The sequence below is a fragment of the Montipora capricornis genome, chromosome 8 (genome assembly GCF_036669925.1).
Source record: "Montipora capricornis isolate CH-2021 chromosome 8, ASM3666992v2, whole genome shotgun sequence".
NCBI classification, from domain to species: Eukaryota; Metazoa; Cnidaria; class Anthozoa; order Scleractinia; family Acroporidae; genus Montipora; species Montipora capricornis.
This window is the reverse complement of record NC_090890.1, coordinates 26,208,412-26,228,411: the sequence shown is the minus strand read 5'-3', so window position 1 is coordinate 26,228,411 and position 20,000 is coordinate 26,208,412. Positions and strand designations below refer to the sequence as shown.

General features: G+C 37.7%; 2 protein-coding genes across 2 annotated transcripts in view; one reads left to right on the top strand and one right to left on the bottom strand.

The window, feature by feature from the left end:
* The window catches only part of LOC138014344 (MOB kinase activator 2-like), a 9,533-nt gene extending 1,743 nt beyond the window's left edge, over positions 1-7,790 (bottom strand). Inside the window, exons 1-5 of the mRNA XM_068861406.1 lie at positions 7,562-7,790; positions 6,228-6,385; positions 5,243-5,339; positions 4,550-4,683; positions 1-741 (exon numbers count right to left, since the gene is read on the bottom strand). The exon at positions 1-741 is cut by the window's left edge and continues 1,743 nt beyond it. Coding sequence (XP_068717507.1) covers positions 497-741; positions 4,550-4,683; positions 5,243-5,339; positions 6,228-6,385; positions 7,562-7,578 — 651 coding nt within the window. The 5' untranslated portion in view covers positions 7,579-7,790 and the 3' untranslated portion in view covers positions 1-496. The remainder of the gene's footprint in view (positions 742-4,549; positions 4,684-5,242; positions 5,340-6,227; positions 6,386-7,561) is intronic.
* Positions 7,791-7,829: 39 nt separating this feature from the next.
* Positions 7,830-20,000, top strand: part of LOC138014328 (fatty acyl-CoA reductase 1-like) — a 23,180-nt gene continuing 11,009 nt past the window's right edge. Inside the window, exons 1-7 of the mRNA XM_068861385.1 lie at positions 7,830-8,018; positions 9,237-9,518; positions 11,291-11,466; positions 14,027-14,099; positions 14,731-14,840; positions 16,078-16,255; positions 17,776-17,820. Of these exons, the coding sequence (XP_068717486.1) occupies positions 9,312-9,518; positions 11,291-11,466; positions 14,027-14,099; positions 14,731-14,840; positions 16,078-16,255; positions 17,776-17,820 (789 nt within the window). The 5' untranslated portion in view covers positions 7,830-8,018; positions 9,237-9,311. The remainder of the gene's footprint in view (positions 8,019-9,236; positions 9,519-11,290; positions 11,467-14,026; positions 14,100-14,730; positions 14,841-16,077; positions 16,256-17,775; positions 17,821-20,000) is intronic.

Below are 20,000 nucleotides of genomic sequence, written 5' to 3'. Positions count from 1 at the left end.
GCGGCGAAGTCACTGCACGTGACATAGCTCGGATTCTCGAGGGTCACTTTTCGTGGAACGTTTTTGAAGCCGTTCAAAAATCTCGCAGCACGTGTTTTATCGGGTCTAAAAACACTGCTGCTAGTTTTTTTTGACATTAGGCCCGTTTTGAACGTCGCATTTTACATGTGCCGAATCTAACGCAAATGACAAAAATCTATTGTTTTCGCTAATTTGCATTAGATTCGGCACATGTAAAATGCGACGTTTAAACTGGCCTTACTTGAAAATGAGAGTCAATAATTATGACTGATGATAGATGGGTTTAAAAATACTTGCCCTAAAATACACTTGAATGAAAAAAGGATTTGCCCTTTTTTGTTCGCTATCCATTCCATATCCGCACAAATATTAACACCAACAATATTAACAAAATATACTTAGAAGCCACAAATTTAGCAACTGATAAAAATAAGCATGTTAACCAGGCACCAGAGCATAGAAGATACTTATAAAACTAATTTTGGTTGATTAATCCCATAGCCAGAAGCAAGTCATCTAACGGTGCCGTTTCCTTGGGATCCAGCAAATGGAATTCTTGCTGAAATAATATGAAGTTCATCAAAACAGTGTTCAAATAAGCGTAAAGTTCATGATTAACAAAGTCGCTAAAGTGTGCATAATACATGTGAGCTTGCACATGAAAAAGGAGCTTGAAAATTTTCCGCACTGTGGCCATAAAGGTGGGAGGAAATGTGAGCCCTGTGAAAAGAGGAAAAAAGAGTGCATTTATAGCTGTTCAATGTAAATCTACAATCATGTTTAAAGGTATTAGAACAATTTTTCTGAGGGTTTTTAAATTCAATCAAATTTTAGTAGGAATATGCACTTTTCGAAATAAATATCTAGCCTTCAAATTCGTGCTGGTTATCAGATCGATTTATCCAGTAAATTTGAGGTTTTGACTGGAGAACACCAAGTCTGACCAGACATGCTGACTCGGTTCTTCTGACAGTCCAAAGAAAACACAAGTGCATTTGTTAAACAGTACCCTGGTTGCTTTCACATAACTTGCAGTTTTGTTAAATTTAAATCGATATGAAAGAGTTTTCGGAAATTAATTGATTAAGACCACGCGACTTGTGTGTGAATATTGGTTGGTGTAGCATGTTTACATTTAACGCATGTGTGAAACGTAAGCTGCAAATGAAAACAAATAAAAAAAAGCCACTATACTAGTGTATCTAACAAATATTATATGGCTACAATAGTACGCGCGCTCTGATTGAGCTGAGGGGGCACGATTTTCTTGCAATGACCGGCCATTATAAAAATTTTTGTCGGCTCGACGGCTCTTTTGAGTTGAGACTAAAAGCTACGAGTCCGTGGGCGAATACAACAAAAAATATGGACAAAGTACAACTATATTTTCAACAACTGAAAGAAAAACTAGCATACAGATACTTCTTTAGTATGAGAGACGAAAAGAGCCACAGCGAGAGCGAGTTTTATTGTCCAAAGGACGAAGAACAGGCCAAAACTGAGCAAAAAAAAAAGGCATATAAGAAATAACTTATTAACCTCCTCCCTTCGGTCATAACAGGGAAATCTTAGACCAAGGCCTTGATGTATTAACCTCGGTATCGCTCGGTCAATACATCAAGGCCTCGGTCTGAGATTTCCCTGTAATGACCTCACTCTCGCTTAAAAAGTGGTATGTATAGAATGTATTGGGGTATCAATTACAAGAGTTCAGTGTCTAGATTTGTATTGCGTTAGATTTTGAACGTGCTCCATCTCTTTTCGTAGCATTCAGCGATGTCAAGATGTCACGTCAGACGACACTTGTCCGTTTTGGCGGCTTTAAAAATGCATTTCTCACAGAATCACCGAGATGGAAACGAAAGTACGCAGTTTTGTTTCAACTACGCTTATATTCTTAAAATTTCGCAAATTTCAGTCTCGATGTTATTTATAAAAAAAATAGAGTGTAGGATTGGTGAGCAAAGCAACGGTGCATAGAAGTGAGTCAAGGCAGAAGGTATTTTGCCATTTGTTATTCGAACTGTGAACTAAACCTATAAGATTGAATACACTGGAGATGAAGTCATTCTTTCCTGAGATGTTTGGAAGTTTGATAGGTGGAAGCTTACATGCAGTTTGGAGATTGTTTGGCAGAATTGTGAAAATGGGTGTAGTAACAAAGTATGGAAGTTGAGTATTATGTTTCTGAACACTGAAACATTAGTGGCAGAACTTTGCGCGAAAAGATTTATATGCGAGGGACTTAAGGGCTTTCCTTTCATTGGAACTGGCCAGCCAGACCCGTCAGTTTGCAAAGAAAATGCAACAATTTGAAGGAACTCTTGCATGATAATCGCTCCGCCTCGCATTCTTCTGGAGGAGTATATATCATCCTCGAAGTGTGTTAATTTGAAGGCGTTGTAGCGTTAGTCCTTCCAAATGCTCGGTCTGACCGGTCAGTTCTGTCAAATGGAAAGCGCCCTAAATCTAGACTAGGAATTGTTACGAGTTTTAACTCTTACACCTCGTGCTTAAGCAATCTCCAGAGTGTTTGGCGACATCTGCTCAAATGCATTGCATTGTGGTAAAAGCTAGAGAATGGCGCAGTGCATTCTGGGAAAAAAGAGGTGAATTCGAGAATTCGTCCTACCTTCTCATGAATGCAGAATATGTTGCTGCTTGCTTGCGCAATTAAAAGTCCACCTTTTGCGCTTGGCTTTCTTGCGTGAAAATATATTAGGAATTTGATGTTGTCCTTATTATTTTTTCATTATCATTATTATTTTTGAATCAATTAGATAGTTTTGAGTCATATGAGGTTTGGCCAAAAGTGACGTTTCAATGACTCCCTGTCATTAGACACTTATCTAGATACATGTGTAGTTGTTGTTATCACCAATAAGGCCTAAGGATATAAAATTGCTGCAGACACATAACAATTATCCTGCTCAATCTTGCGGAATTCCGCAAGATTGAGCAGGATAATTGTTTTATTATTCAACACATTGATGACAAAGCACAATTTTCTACGTTTATTGGAAAAAAAAAAGCCGGAAAAAACTACCATTTTTCTCCGCGACACACAGAATTTCATATATCGCAGAATATCTGTTGAGTACACACGACAAATAATTATTGCGCCTGCTATGACCATATTTGGACATGTGATGAATAATAATATTGTTTACATGTGTGTAAATTGAATGACAAGTGCAATGTTCATTGCAAGACAAAAAAGGGCCAAAGGTGATTTCACTGTGTATAACAATCTCTTACACTGTATTAGCCTAAAGTTAATAGTTTTTTTCAAAAATAGTTCAAGATGTCTTAATTACACTAAAAGACACTTTTTAGCTTGTTGTTAAGGAAGGTTTTTAGTCAAGAGCCCTACAAAAAGGTTGCATGGATGGTTCTTTGAAGTAAATGTTTCAAAAACCTGACATCACTTCAATCAGAAGAAGGAATGTGCAACTAGTCCCAGTCCTTTGCCGTGCGTTTCAGTGAAAAACAGGTAAAGGCTCCCAGAAAATAAAAGGAAGAGGCGTTTTTTTTTACCAGATGGGAACCTTCCCATCATTTTTCTTTAAAAGGAGCATGGAAATTCTATTTTGACAAAAAGGGAACTGATATTTTTAAAAAAATGTGTATCAAAGGAGGGCCTTATGATGACTTTTGTTATAATTTTTGAGAAATAATTTCTTCTAAAATCCATGCTACAGATTTTAAGTTAGAATGTTCTCATACTGTTGCATTAAAAATTTGTGAAAAACGTAGTTAACACATTGAGTTTTTAGGCATTTTCGGTTTTGGTCAAGTGATTTACCAAATATGGTTGTGCGTCGAACCAGACAAAGGAATGTTAAAAAGAACACAGTCACTTGGCAAAGAAGGATAACTGCAGAGTCAAAGGAATTCAATGACTATTTAAAGGGGTCCTTAGCAACGGTTCGGTAGTTAAGAGCGACCCCCCCTTAAATTAGATTAAACTTATACTAAATACTGCAAGACTACACCATTATTTCTGATAGAGATGTGCAGGAGCTATTTGAATTAACTGAACTAAGTGCATGTCTATCATGAAAGAATCTAAGTGTAACTTCTGATAGCTTGCTGAAAATAAAATATCTCTAAAATTTTTTGGGATGGATTCATAGCCACCTTCACAATTGGAAAATTTAAGAGGGTTTATCTCAACCTCCCAGTCACTTTCCAGTAGGTTACCAAGTTTTTAAGATGCAAGCGTTAAGAGACAAAATATAGGGTGGTTTTTCTGTTAGGGTTTTTGTTGCCATGGTAACCATTATGTCACATTAATGAGTGCATATTTTTCAGCAATTATTGGCATTTTGTATGTGAAACAGTGTTGTTGAAACACCCATTCTAAGAAGACATTACCTTGAAATATTGTTGAAACTGGTATGAGCCACCTTAAATTCTGATTACCAGCACTTTAATGGCAAGGAGAATACTTCTTGTTACTTTACAGTGTGTATTTGAGTTATTTAAGCGTGCAATTAATAACTTGAAACATTTCCTTTTGACTTACCAAATTTTGTAGGAAATACAGCGTCGTCATGTAGATACTTGTGACAGCAAGTCATGACATAGTCAATATACTGAGGTGCAGACACACTTGTCTTTGTAATTTTCTTCCCTTTGTCGTCATGCCACAAATAAACTCTGAACACAAGAAACCAAGCAGAAAAGTGCATTACTCAGTTTTTAATATCACATATTTAGTACATGTATAATGTATTTCAAGGATTATGATAGAGAGAGAGTACTATATAATTGTTGACCTTTCATGACCTCAACGTGACTTATTTAAGAATAGCAAAAAGTAAACTTGTGTATGAATGATAACAAACACTTCCACACACTTGAGTTTTACTCTGCTTTTTTCATCCACTGTGCTATCTTGCAAAATATTACAGTGTATGAGTGAAAAAGAGATTAGTTTTTTTCTGAAAATCCTAACATGTAAATCTATTTAAATTTCAAGTTAAACTCCTTCGCCAGAAATAGAGGAAATCTGATTTCAAGTCTTGAAAATGGGGGACCTGGACTGAAACCAGTGAAAAATGCAAGAAAAATATATTTTCCAAACCGTACCTGAACACGAAAAGCATCGACTGTCAAGAGTTTTTGTTGACGTAGAATGGCTGTGTAGCCGCATCGAGCCACAGAAAGATTTATCAACTTGAAATTTAGGAAGCTTGACAAAGGAGAAATTACTTACATTGCTCCAGGAGCAGACATAGTTGGACAGACAGTTACAGTACACTTCTCGCACACACTCCCATACAATAGGTCAACTTGGTTGAAAAAAGCCAAAGCTGTTCAAGAAAAAAGTTCAGGCATTATGATGCAGCAAATAAACAGAATTCAAAGTGATTTTACTAAATAACAATTTATTACCAGTAATCTTAATTTCTTTACAAAAACTAAATTGTACAGTTTTTGTTTCAGGGAGCAATGGGCTGGGGGTAATGGGTAGGTCCAGTTTTGATTCCCAGACTCAGAGTCATGTGGGTTGAGTTTACTGGTTCTTTTCCCTGCTCCGAGATTTTTTTCTTCGGGTACTCTGGTTTTCCCATCTCCTCAGAAACCAATGTTTGATTTCATTTGAGTTAGATTCATTTGATTTCAATGTACTGTCGGTACCCTTATTTAGCTCTAGCCTTACCATGAAAAGTCACTTGGCACTTAATAAAGTTCATTGTTAACATTATTGTTTACTTCCTCTCTAAATAAAAATAAATATGCTTCAGTGGGTTTAACCCATTGACCCCTGAGAGTGAGTCTTAATAGATTTTACTCTGTCTAATGCCAGACGATTTTACTAGTTAGTGGGGAGGGATTCTAGTGCGTTTGAGGTCTGAATGGGTTAAATGTACATTAGAATCAAAAGACTTATTATTGTTTATTATCACCGGTATTCAATAGAAAGACAATATTTTACAAAAATAAAGACACTGGTCATGGGAGAACGTCTAAAGAATGAGATAAACGGATAAAATGTACATGTAGATACATTACAAACCTCTTCCTAATCTATCATGTTCTCGGCAGTAACTGTGTCAAAATTTCTTTTGGGGGGGTGGGGGGGGGGGGGCACGACTTCAAGATGAGGTACAAGAGAGAGAGAGAGATAAAGACCATAATAGCTGACATGGCACTTTTAATTTTAAGATCAATGAGTACATGAATATAGCAGCACATACTATTTGTAGCAATCCACTCATTGAGATCAATGCTTGGGGGAAGTGGCACAAGTTCCTTAAGCTCAGACATTTCCCTGATAAAACTGTTAACATAGCATTCTTCCATGTATGGTTTATCCTCTTTTATTTCCGGTTCAACAATTTTTTTCTTTCCCTTCCTATTGTCAGAAAGAGAAAAATTCAGGTAAATGGTGAATAATACACTTCCAAAATCAGAGGCCTTATGAAAACAATGATTGATGGGCATAGATTGATTCAGAGTACTGGACTTACTGACATTCACTGATCCCCCCCCTCCCCCTCCCCCCCTCCATAATTTTATCATTATAGGCAATTACACTGACCCACAAGGAGGGTCCAGTAGGTGCTCACACTGTAGCCTCTAGGCTACCAGGAGAGGTGATAATTGCCACATGTACATAATTACATGAAAATATTGAGCTGTATTCCCATCAAATTGCTTTCAAAATATTAACACCTGGAGACAAATATCAATAATGTACAACATCAAATTTGGATACATACAGTGTAAAGTTCTGTGAACCCACAAAAAGTTCTAAACAGCTGGCCATCTTTTACAACAGAAAAAAAAATAATTTACCAACAAAATAATTGTGGATATATATGTGAATAAATCTGAAGGGCTTTGCTGTACAAACAAGTATGTCGAATTCCATTCCACTTGAATTCCTTTCCTATTACTTCCGTAAAAATATATGTATAAACATTAAAACGCCGCAGGTATTCAAAGATAAATTGATACACTAAAATTAAATCTTGAGCCAAGTGTTGTAAAATGGTATACCGTAAAGACCCTAAATACCTTTTAACTTAAAGTTTAGTAAACTTTGTAAGTTTTTAAGCCCCCATAAAAAGCTACGAGAGACCAGCCCTGATTAATTTTCCATAAAAAATACACAATGTAAATATCCCCTCACAATTTGATGACGAATCAAGTCGCAAGAGACTATAAAATTGTTTCTTTCGACATAACTGGGATCATATTCAATTTAGACGAATTTTTAAAAGGAATGCATTGAGATTCACCTTTATTAGTTCTATAAACAGATTACAGCCAACAAAATCATGACAACGGGAGACAACCATATTTTTATGAATGTCATGATCATTTTAATACACTGCATTTATAAGATTCGCGCATTACCTTCTCAAAGATGAAAACTACTTTATTACAGGATTATTTCCAGAGTACGTGTACTTTTAAGACCAAACAATCAGTTAATTTGTTTCCTTAACATAAACCGCATCCATACATAACCAGGAGCACAGTAACATTTTATGCAAACAGAAAATATCCCGGTTGACCAACTCACCCCATAAGCCATTCCATGATTTTGGAGAGCTAAACCGGCTCCTCTAGACGGCTTAAACATTTGAGGGAGCGTTCTAAGCGGAGCTTCGTTCTACATCCCACAAAAAAGTGAAAGAACAACACATCAAATTTCACATCAACACTTTGAGCTAATCGATCACAAAAGGAAAAACTCTCAAAGAAAAGCGATAGGAAGTGATGGCGTTCAGTCCCCAGGCAGGGGTAGACGCACCGCTGAGAATTGCTCGTGGGCTCATGTTCTGTAAAAATCTATAAAAAGTGGGGATAAAAGGGGTGGATTTTGTTACCGTTTCATTCGCAACTATGTTTTGGGTTTGATTTCTGTTTGTCTTTTTCGCGGTACTGTCTTCTCAGAGCGTTTGAAACACCTGAGGCTTATTTTGCCAGCTGTAGAATGCGAAAACAGGCTCTTACACCCGAATTTCAAGTGATTCCAGGTGAGCTGAAAGAATAGCACATGCATGTACATGTACGATGTTGTGCTGCAACGGGAAAATTTAAACTCGCATTTATTTTAGGAATCTGGTGCGAGTACTGGTAAATGAGAAGACGTTACTAATTCACTTAGGTTTATTCATTAGCAGTTTGCACTTAACGAGTTTGCAAACTTAGGACCGAAGGAATGATCATTTGCTGTGCAAATACGCTACAAATTCTTCAATTATTTCTGATTCATGTGTTGAGCATGCATGCTTCTTCCACGAGTTGTGCCCGTGATGAAGAGTTTAAAAAAAAAACGGTTATGTAACGAAGCGCTGCTCCATAAACCTATATCCTTCCAATTTCTCAGGGCTAGTTCGTGTGTTTTCATTATCATTCATGAATGCATTCATTGTTTTGTCTTCTCCAACATGTTTACCTAGCCACACAAATTTCCCATTTTATTCGTGGCATTGGCAATGGTCGCATCTTATTTGAGAAACATGCATTTTTTTTAGGGCAGAATAACTTAACGATCAGATAGAATTTCAATAAGTTCATGCCTCATGACTTTTTGTTGTAAAAAAAATATTTTTACTATATGTCAGCTTTTGCATCTTGCTGTACATACAGGTATATGAACATGCATTTGTTTGCCTTTAGTTTGTACGGATTCTTCATGATTTTCCATCATCATTCACCGACTTCACCACCAGGCCTTCAACGCTCCTGCATTTTCTTCAACTAAAGTTGTTAGGAAAATAAATACATGTAGGTAGGGGGGAAACTTAAACATGTTTGCAATTAAGATCAAAGGAACACTGTTTCAATACTCAGTAAGGCACTGGTTGGTACACTGATAATAAGACGAGATGTTTTGACGAGATGTACGTATATGTGTCAGTTATGACTTGGAATCTGACTTGGAAAAAATGTCTGAGTGCTCAATCCCAACAGAAGCTGTACCTGTGATCTTCTGATTTCAAGGTTGAACTTTATTGTCCTTCTCTAAAACTGTTAGGACTGAAATGGTTGAGTCCCTTATTTAATCTGAAAGGGATTGTTCCTAATTCCTCTATGTTGGTTGGACTTGGTGATCGATTTGTTTACACATGACACAAGTTTCTCATGGCATTGTATTGCATTGATAATGCCCTTATAATGGATCAGACCCTCCACTAGAGACCCACAGTTGAAGACATAACATGATCCCAGTGGTTTTTTTTTTGTCCAAGGTACCGAGGTTTAACTTTTTAAGAGACAGTGTGCAAGGGACAGGAATTTCAACTTTAAAAGTGATTTGAAGTACGATGGCAGAAGCCAAGGAACTGTTGTCTATTGGTGACTTTTATGCCAAGAAGACTGTATTGATTACTGGTGGAACAGGATTTCTTGGCAAAATCCTAACTGAGAAGCTTTTGAGAGCATGCCCTCTTGTAAAGAGGATCTATCTTTTGACTAGAACCAGACGAGGTGTAAATCCACAACAAAGGATTGAAGAACTGTTGCAGTCAGTGGTAGGTTTGGACTTCAACTATTAAGTCTGAGGGATTTCAAACTGATTTTGAAAGTGTGTTTGCTTAACACCTGCCTGGCAAAATTTTTGAGCTAAATTTTTGTCCAAAGGGTGTTTAATACTCTAAGTTTTGGATTTCAGGGTCCACCATTACTTGCTCTCAGAACTGACCGACTTGACTTCAGAGGGTTGGATCTAGGGAAAAGTGACATCATTCACTCAGTACATGTAGCTTAAAATTTCAGTGTGTAAATGCAGATTATTACAGTGTATGTATGGAAAACATGATCTGAAATCCTGAAACTCCTGTGCTGCATAATTATTAATTCAGTTGCGTACAAAAGCCTTGCATTCTTAAAGTAGTGAGTCTTTGATGTCATTGTCTCCTCAATCCAATGGGGGATCAGTTAAAAAAAAAAAAAACAAGTGTCTTTTTGAAATAGATGCTTAAAACTTGGGTTACTTGGTGTTGAGGTAACATATGTAAATTGAAATCGAAAGGAAAAAAAAAGATTTTTGATTGTTATACTGGTCATTCATCAATTATATTGATGACTTGCAGATGTGGGTACCGGTAGTTAGCTACATTTGGCAGTTATGTTTGGCATGCAGGCTTGTTTGTTGGCCATTAGGTCTACCTTTGATTGGCAGCGGCATCCACAGCTGTTGCAAGTAAAGTTATTGTGGTCTGGAACACAGTGTCTTCTTATGTGTGCCTTTTCGTAGCCACTTCGTCTGCTCTCTTCCACTCTGGCAGGGCTTGAAATTAACGAAAAAATCCAGTTGCAATAAAGCGACTAAATACAAAAATTTAGTCGCAATTTCGCAAAATTTAGTGGCAAAATCGTTTCGCTGCATTGTGTTACCAGCGGTGTAGCAAAACAAAATATGAGCCCACAATACTTGTGTTGAAAGAAACTGCTGAAAATGGCAAATGATATCGAAGGAATGGAGTTGTGCACGTAACATCGCAGCGAAATTACGCTACAATTACGCTATCTTTAGATTGAAAAAAAACTCAAGGCGAGAAACAAAACAATTTTGTCATTTCTTCATTTATTTTAGTAAAAAGAGCAGCAATGTGGCAACTGCTTACCCTTTTGTTTCGAAAGAGCAAAGATGAAAGCAAGTCGCAATTTGCGACTTCTCCATATATTTTAGTCACCAAGGGAAAAAAATGCAGTTGCAAATGCGACTGTATTGGTCCACAATTTCAAGCCCTGTCTGGTACACTGTACGTGAGTTGTGCACCACATACAGTTCGCCATTTAAGCAGTCCAGGGCCTGTTCCTCCCAGTGGGCAACGTCCACTCCACTCATCTTCCTGTGTTGTTTTAATACATCCTTGAATCTCAGCTTTGTCCCCCAGGTTTCCTTTTTCCATGTTGCAGCTCTCCATTTAGCAGCAGTGTGGGTATGCGCTCATCTGGCATCCTCCTCACGTGTTCAGCCCATTGTAACTGAGTGGCTGTTATAAGGGCTTCCACACTATCGGTACCAATATACTGTATATAATGCACCCAATATGTGACTACGATACCAAAGAATTCAGGGTGATATACATGTATGGCAAGGTGCAAAGTTGAAATAAAAATAAAATGACAAATTGTTTAATTTGGGTACCTTTCAGTTCTTTTCCCTAACTTAAATTTCACTGTATCCTGCGAACTTAAGAGCTCCAGAGGTTGTATTTTGTCTTTCTTGAGAGAAGATTGTTAGTCATTACCAATAATTGACATGTCAGTGTTTTTAATGTCATTGGTCAATTTACAGGTCTTTGATAAAGTCAGAGAAATTGGAGAAGACTGGACAAGTAAAATTGTTCCAGTTGAGGGGGACATTGCCAAAGAAAATCTTGGATTATCTCAGGAGGATTGGGAAATGCTGCAGGAAAATGTTGAAATTGTCTTTCATTCAGCAGCTACCGTTCGCTTTGATGAGGATTTAAAGTAAGTACACGTATGTTACATCCTTTTTAATTTGGTGTTCATTTGATATAATATTATAGTGTTGCACGCAGTCTAAATAATAAACCAGATATCATAATCAGAGATAAGACGATTAAAAAATGTCAGATTATAGATATGGCAGTCCCATGAGACAGAAATATCCATTCCGTTAAGGTAGTTGAGAATCTCTCTAAGTATAAAGACTTGTGGAAAATGGAGCAGAGATGATACCAGTTGTCATTGGTGCAATTGGGGTCATTAAGCTGAGATCAGCTTGCATCTTGAAAAAGGTTCTGTCAATGAAGTAAACTCTTTGGTACCTGAGGTCCATGGGTTGGACCCAGTGCTTCAGAGACTAAACAAGCAAGCTAAGGATTAAAAGTGATGATAAAAGTGATAATAATAGTGATAATAATAGTGATAATAATAGTAATAATAATAATAATAATAATAATAATAATAATAATAATAATAATAATAATAATAACTGTGCTTTTTCTATAAGTTTAGAATAATCAAAAGCACATTTCAATTAGATAAATTCTTACAAAGTACAAAATAATTGAAATTTAAAACTACGGAACCAATGCATCTAAAAGACCTAAAATCCTATGATAAATTCGAGAATTGAACTTACAATAAATTCCGGCCACGCACACAATTCTTTGATAAAATTTCATATTTTCTCCCTAGTCTGTCACATGGTCTTTCATGGTCTACATGTAGGATGGCCTCTGAATGGATCCTTCTTGGGGCACAGTACCTTATCTGAAAATTCTTTCTCTGGAAAGCACCTCAGTTTTGTTGATTTACATGTAGTCTTGACATGGCATCTGACAGGATGCGGTGATGCAGATCCGCATAACTCCCAAAAATTCGCATAATTACGATATTTTCCCCATAAACAGAAGAAATGCCTGATATTAGTGATAAAGCAGCTGCTTACCATCCTCGCTTGTAAACTTAAAAGCCAAGGAGATTGACTGTTTTGAAACGCTTATTTTCCTGAACATTGAAGATCCATTGAAGAAAACATGCCATTTGGTTTGCAAGATGAAAGGTCGTAAGCATTTTCCACGTACATTTTTCGGCAATGAGCCTGGGCACTAGAACCAGTGGACATACAAATAGCCTGAGTTTGCAATTTTAAAAATTAACGAGTTGCAATTTTGCGACAAGATTAAAATTTAGGGGCAAGTTATGGTAACAAATTAAATTGTATCATTTGAAATCATAGGGAAAATAGGAGCCCGTGATACATAATATGTGTAAAAAAAAACGCTGAAAATGGTCAGTGATTGAAGGAATGGTTGCTGTCCGATGACATTACAATTGTGCTCCATATCTCCAAATTGAAACAAAATTCATGACGAAAAATGAAATAATTTATTGCATTATTTATTATTTTTAGCGAAAGTTGCGGCAAAATGCCATCCTGCTAGCAGAGCCTTTCTTTTGCTTGCTCGATTTTGGCGTTCTCAAGAAAGGCTCTGCATAAATCGAGTAAGATCTTTATTGAATATGCGCTGCATGTTGCCAGGATACAGTCTCGACCCCAAGCCTAATATGCCAGATCTCGCCGCCATCTTGGTTTTTTATGGTACAGCGGGCTCAATTATAACCATCGGTTTTGTCACTAAATGGACGCTCCCACTGGAAAAACCGGTTTGACGCGAGAAAACTAGATTGACTAGCCCAGAAGTTCGGGCTGCGTTGGCTTCAAAGAGTTGACGCGATTCGGGCAGAGCCTCCTTTTCTCCTCCTCAGTAAAGAAAAAGACAAAAGGAGGCTCTGCTCGGTGGGTGGCAAAATGCCAACTCTAACTCTTATATTGCAATGGTGAAAGCTGGTCGCAAATTGGCGACTCCTCATATTTTTTAATCACAAAGTCATAATTCAGTTACAAATGTGACTGTGTTGGTGGCAATTTTGAGTCCTGATTTACCATAAGCATATACTGTACATGTACATGTACATACATTCGACAGGCCTTATTATTAGTTATTTAAAATAATTGTTTAAATTTCCAGATAATCTGGTGTAATTTCTTCATAATCAATTCATGTTTATGCATAATATGGCCACTAATTTCTGCATAATCTTTCATTTTTTCCTACATCCTATCAGAAGCCCAGTATTGATAAATGGGAATATTACATTATGTGCAGGAAAATGAAAAAAGAAGTTGGAGCCAAATCCTATACTTAATTTGCCATACAATGCCTTAATAGACTGTAGCTATTCAAAGAAGTACTGTAAGTGGTGTCAGGTTAAATGCAGTAATTAATTTTTAATTTGTTGAGATCAGTATGCCAGGTTATGCATACAACTTTCAGTTAAATAAATAATAACAGTTTGGTCACTGAACCTCTGTATGTATACATTATTTTGTTCACTTAGTCTAGCTGTCAGCCTCTCACCATGTGGTACACTCTCAGTGACTACCACTTTCGTTTTAAGAGGTAATTTCTGATCAAAATTGATCAAGACCTTTTTGTATTGGAATATGGGTGTAAATTTCTCCTTTTAAAATTATTTAAATTGCTTTTTTTAAACTTAGGGATGCAATGTCTCTAAATCTTTATGGAACACAGAACATGATAAAGTTGTGCAGAGGAATAAAGCATCTTGAGGTAGGGAAAATGTTTAAAATTTGTTTTTGAAAAATTTCCTTTGACTTTTAAACGGAGGGGTGGGTCATCGATCAAAACACCCATTGTGGAGTAAAAAGATTCTGTAGACTGCAGATAAGCTAACCGTGTACAAGTCAGTGATAGGCAATCCAACTTTTCAGATGTCTCATTTGGAGTACTTCAGGGCTCGATTCTCGGGCCTGTCCTTTTCAACCTGGAGCATGTAACACATGCACTTTCACCTCTCAGTTACATAGATACATGTATATATACACATTCACTCGTCTCTAGAGATGAGACTCTTGAGTAACTTACTTTTGAGCGGTACTGATGCTCTAATTAATTATTATATATATTTTTTTCATTTTATAGTCAATGTTTATTTCCTGTAATACATGTATATTAATTCATGAACTTGTGTAGTTCTTTTGATTTCACCAAATACTGTAAATTTGTGATTTACACACAAAAGTGAAGTTAACTTATTTAGAGGAAGTCAGCCTTTATTAGTCGATACTATAAAAACATGATTATAATAAGTTATCATTATTACTACTTGTTGCTGTTATTATAACTGTAACAGTTATTATTATTTTCATGTGTAATTTACACAAGTCATATTGTATTGTAGGTGTGTGTTCATGTTTCCACTGCATATGCGAACTGTGATCAAGAAGTTACCGTAGAGGAAAGAATCTATCCCCCAGTTGTTGACCCAGAAATTCTTTCTAGCTCCATTGGGTTTGTATTGTTTGCAATATTGTTGGTTATTTTCTTTTACAGCTGTTTACTTTTATATATATACCGAGATTTGAAAGATGAGGTTTGCAGCTCTAACCCTTTGCTCCGTCAAGGGGCTAAATTACTCAGAATGTTTGCTTTAAGGTTACTTCCCACCTTTGCGAAATCGTTTGCATGCTAGTTTCGATAGGATCCTAACAAACTATACATCAGAAGAAAGCTTAATAATGTAGTTTTAATGTTAAACAGTAATTTTTCTTGGATAGAGCGGTTTTCAAATGAGTGTCGTAAAACCAAAACCAACGTAATTACTTTGGCCAATCAAAAAGGACGGAGACAATCCGGTAAACCAATCAAAAATCGAAGTAATTACACGTAGCCGACACAAAGCGCGGGAAAATGTGCACGCGCGAGCCATGATTGGTTTTGGTTTCACTTCTGATTGGTTGAAAAATTGGTGCGAGAACTTTGAACCAATCGTTGAGTGAAGTAATTATAAACCAAAGCAATTCGCTAATTACTTTCGACACTCAATTGAAAACCACTCTAAGCGGGATGCAGATCGAGCTCCGAAGCAGCTGTATGTAACTTCTGCTCACATTACGAGTACATCTATCAAGTTAGAAGTACTTCAAAAGTAGTCACGTTTTCTTACAGGTCGGATAAATGCCTAATTCAAATTTTTAAGTCTCTTTTGAAAGGACGTCCAGTTACAACCGCTACCAACGAAACCGAAAAACATGCATTCCACGTGTGTCGTGGGGCGTGAATATGTCAGTCACACAAATACAGGAAAATTTCCCGTGCGTAACTTACAATGGCACACCAATTGCTTAGAAATCATCGACGTGAAAACGGCGCTAAATTTTACGTTTGAACCATATTTTTTTTATAATAGGACTAAAAATGAACTTTAGGGACTGGAAACCGGGTAAAAGTCTGGAAACGCGTGACTGGACGCCCACATCACAGTAGCAGATTAAAATACGCTCAGGATTCACTGGAACATTTCGGGTATCTACATGTACGCTAATGTTCGTAAGTTTTCCGAAAGTTTCAGGAAATGAGAAACGTCGCCTTGCAAATAGCAGTTTGATAAGGTCATCTCACTTCTTTCACCGTCAGGTACCCGCCACCCGTGGAAAAGTGCTGCCGAAGTAGCAGTATTACAGAGCTCTTTTATATTCAGTGATTTCAATTTGCAAATTCATTTGGATTGTTTACCTTGTTTCCACAGCTGGATGGATAACAACATGGTTAATGCACTCACACCTCATTTGATCGGAAAGCGACCCAATACGTACACATTTACGAAGAGCTTAGCTGAACATGTTCTGCTTCAAGAGGTAGAAAACTTTCCAATTGCAGTCTTCAGACCCTCAATCATTGGCGCTGCACTGAAGGAACCTTATGAAGTGAGCTCTACAAATAAATGATGCATTTATAACAAATTATTGACATGAAGATGACACTGGTAACTTTTGATAAGATATAAGTTGCTCGGCAATGGGCAACGTTCAAAAGCACAACTGAAAGATCAGACTCCTAGGCAGTAATCAAACCTACATGTACTATCTGCGTAACACCAGTCAGATGCTCTACCCATTGATCTACTAGAACTCCAAGAGTGCTAGGTCCTTTATCTTGGTCCAGAATGGACAATGTGTTCTGGTGCCTGCGGGTTCTACAAAGTCAAGGGTCTCAATAGACCAATTTCGATATATTAAAATTCAGTCCTAAACAAAAGGCATCATCTCGAGGCTCTGGAAAATAAAGTCATACAAATCCTCATATTTATTCCCCAGAGCCTCGAGATGATGCCTTTTGTTTAGGACTGAATTTTAATATATCGAAAAAGGTCAAGTTTACAAAAATACATGAATGACCCAAAGGTGTAATGGGCCCGTGCAGAGGATATGGTACAAGTTGCATCACTGGCCAGAGGCAACAGGCCAAAGGGTAACTGAAAAATCCGAGTCCTAGGCAGGAATTGGACCGACTTGTGTGACCTCCGTGACACGTCTGGTCGGATGCTCTTTGCAGGAATCGGACCGACTTGTGTGACCTCCGTGACACTGGTCGGATGCTCTTTACTACCCATTGAGCTACTAGAACTCCTAGGCGGTTCTGATTTTTCAGTTGTCCATTCCCCCTTGGCTGTTGCCAAGCAACTTACAACACATATATCGTATCCTCCCACAGGGCCATTATACCTATTCATGTAACTTAAATAATAGCCATGAAAATATTAGAACAAGTGACCTGGCTTTGGACATAAAGGCAAGGTTCACACCCCAGTGCTACTTAAATACTAGGGTCTTGAAAGAAGTGAGGGGAATAGGGCTGCCTTTATTAATTTTCATTTGCTAAGTAATGGTTAGTCTTTCAAGGGCTTTAGGGAAAGGACGATACATGTAAACCATATGCCCAGGGCTCTCGACGCAATTTCTTTGGCCCCCTCTTTGTGGAATTTCCGGATTCGCCCCTGGGACATTTGAGCCAAAGGGCCACTGTTGGCACGACGTGTGGGTGACCCTCAAAGTTTAAATGACTCCCCACTTGAAAAAATTAACTGGAATGCTGCCGTTCACCACCACCCAACTCAGTGCCTTCTACACGTACCACAGGAAACCCGCAGTTTACGCTCGTGGAGCGTCTAGATATATTTAATTTCTTGCTTTCAGCAGGGGACAGAATACTTATTATAGTAATTTAACTCAGAAGCTCTTACTGTATGTTGTTGGTCATAACATTTTTCTTTCCACTTTTATTTAATATTAACTTGCACATATGAAAATAAATTGGGAACTCCGTTTCCAATCCTTTGATGGAGTACTGCATGTTATTTATTTTTTCTTTTCTTAGTTTCTTACCAATAAGATTTGTAACTGCGGTACATTGCATACTGTTGTCTTGATGTGTTTCTCCTCTACAGGGATGGGTTGACAATTTCAATGGGCCCAGTGGTCTATTTGTTGCTGTAAGTTCTGTTTAAGTAAATTCACTGTATGGTGAATTAAGTACATTGTAATGCAATAATGCCTTAGAACAAGAATTATTATTATATAGCTAAGTTTTTTTCCCCAGCAGCACGCGCTCTCATTGGTTACTTCGAGGTCACATGACATTTAGCAATAAAACTGTTTCTCGCCAAAAGTCTCGTAGCGGGCCACGGTGCAAAATCTATGACGTCAGAGGGTAACAGTGCACTGTCACCCGCGAATGTTGACCGACGACCGCCGTTGCTGTTGCCGTTGCACGTTTTTCTTTTTGTGCTATATAGCAAATCACTTAATGACTAGTCCCTCGGGAAACAGTTCATTTTGTTTCCCTCTAATCTCAATGTTTCCCTCAGCTGCGCCTCGGGGAAACATTGAGATTCGAGGGAAACAAAATGAACTGTTTCCCTCGGGACCAGTCATAAGTGTTTAATGGAAGAGGTTAACATAATGGTTACTGTTTGCTGCTATACTGGGGCTCACAGTCTTTATTACATGTATTTATTAAAGAAACTGCAGGCGACACAAAAAAAAAATACTGTAGCTCAGCGGGGCTCGAAAGTAACTTTTTTGCTCAGGTGCCAGCTGGCGACTAATGGTAAAAATTTGGTCGCCAGATCATAAATTTTGGTCGCCAACTTATTTAATATATGACTTACGTAAGAACATGATTTTAAATGTTACTTTGCATGCGAGGAAAATCATAATTATTAAATAGCAAGGAAAAGAAAAAAAAAACAGCACGCGGAAGGCCTCTAAAGGCACTGTTGTTTTCGGCTTTTGTCTTTAGTTTGGTGATGGTGTTCTTTATGGTTATTTGAAATGGAGCGAAGCACAGAACGTTTTAAGTCCTTGTTTTCCATAGCAAGGCAAACATGGGTCCTTTATCCCTGCTTTTCACCTCTTCAAAACGTACTTACCTTTATCGCGAGTAAACGCAATACTATAATTGCTCGGCCTAGGCCCCACACAACCACAATCGTCGTACCAGTCTCCGACCGGGATACAATAAAAGGAGTGGCCCGTACGGTTTCAGTAGCCTCTAAAATCAGAGAAACTTGGTTTCTTAAAGTAGCTTTCTACCGATATTTATCTCCATTTATTAATCACCTTGTGTAGTCAATTTTGCAGGTGTCCGCTTTCTAACAGAGGGGATAAGTTCTCCAACCTACTTTACGTTAAGGGTACAGGTTGCTTTGTGAAGGTTCCATACAAATTTCAAATTCATAATGCGATGTCCAGGTTCATTATAAATATATTATCAATATCAAGTTAGTTCCGAGGAGGCCCTTCGGTAATTTGGGTAAATGTACGTTTTCAGCATTCACAACTGACAATGGATTGAAATTTTCAACTAAACTTCTGGAATGAATCCTTGTCTTCGGACTGCGAAAACTCGCGTTACCGGCAAGAAGCACATGGTGTTTGAAGTGTGCCCACGATCCCATAAAGCCGCTGAGACAATATGGCGCCTACTAAACGCGGTGATCGAAGTATAAAAGTACCTTTTCTGTTATTAATTAACAGTGTATGAAACCGATTTTATTGTAATATTTAGACATTGTTTTAGTGGGAAAGGAAAGGTGAGTCGTGTTCTAGCTACCAGTTCCGAATGGTTTCATCATATAAAGACTCAAATACAGGCGTTGTGTACTGTTTATCCTGGGTTACCAGTCAAAACGTGATTCTCCAGCTGGCGACCAGTTAATTCTGAAAATCTAGTCGCCAGCAGTCAATTTTTGGTCGCATTGGCGACCATTGAGTAGCAATTTCGAGCCCTGAGCTGGCTACTTCTAACTGTGCTTAGTTTGTTGGTCAATGTCAAATAAATTAGTTAACTTACTGTTTTCATTACTACCAGCTGCTGTTCTGTAAAAACAACCTATCACTAGCTATTCTGGGAGAAATACATGTATGTATTTCTTTTCCTATGTCCGACAAATTTTTAACGTTGATCCAAGTGGGCAAAGTTTGAAAATTTGCTGGAATACAGAAGATGCCCAGCAGTTAAAAAATGGCCCTTGATTTAAGAGACTGTACAGCAAGCTAACCGAAGTGCTCAGACAATCGGACAACTCAGTCGGTTGAGCAGCGGTGATCTAACCCGAAGGTCGTGGGTTCAATTCCCACCCTGGTCAAAGTTTTTCTCTGTCCTTGTGTG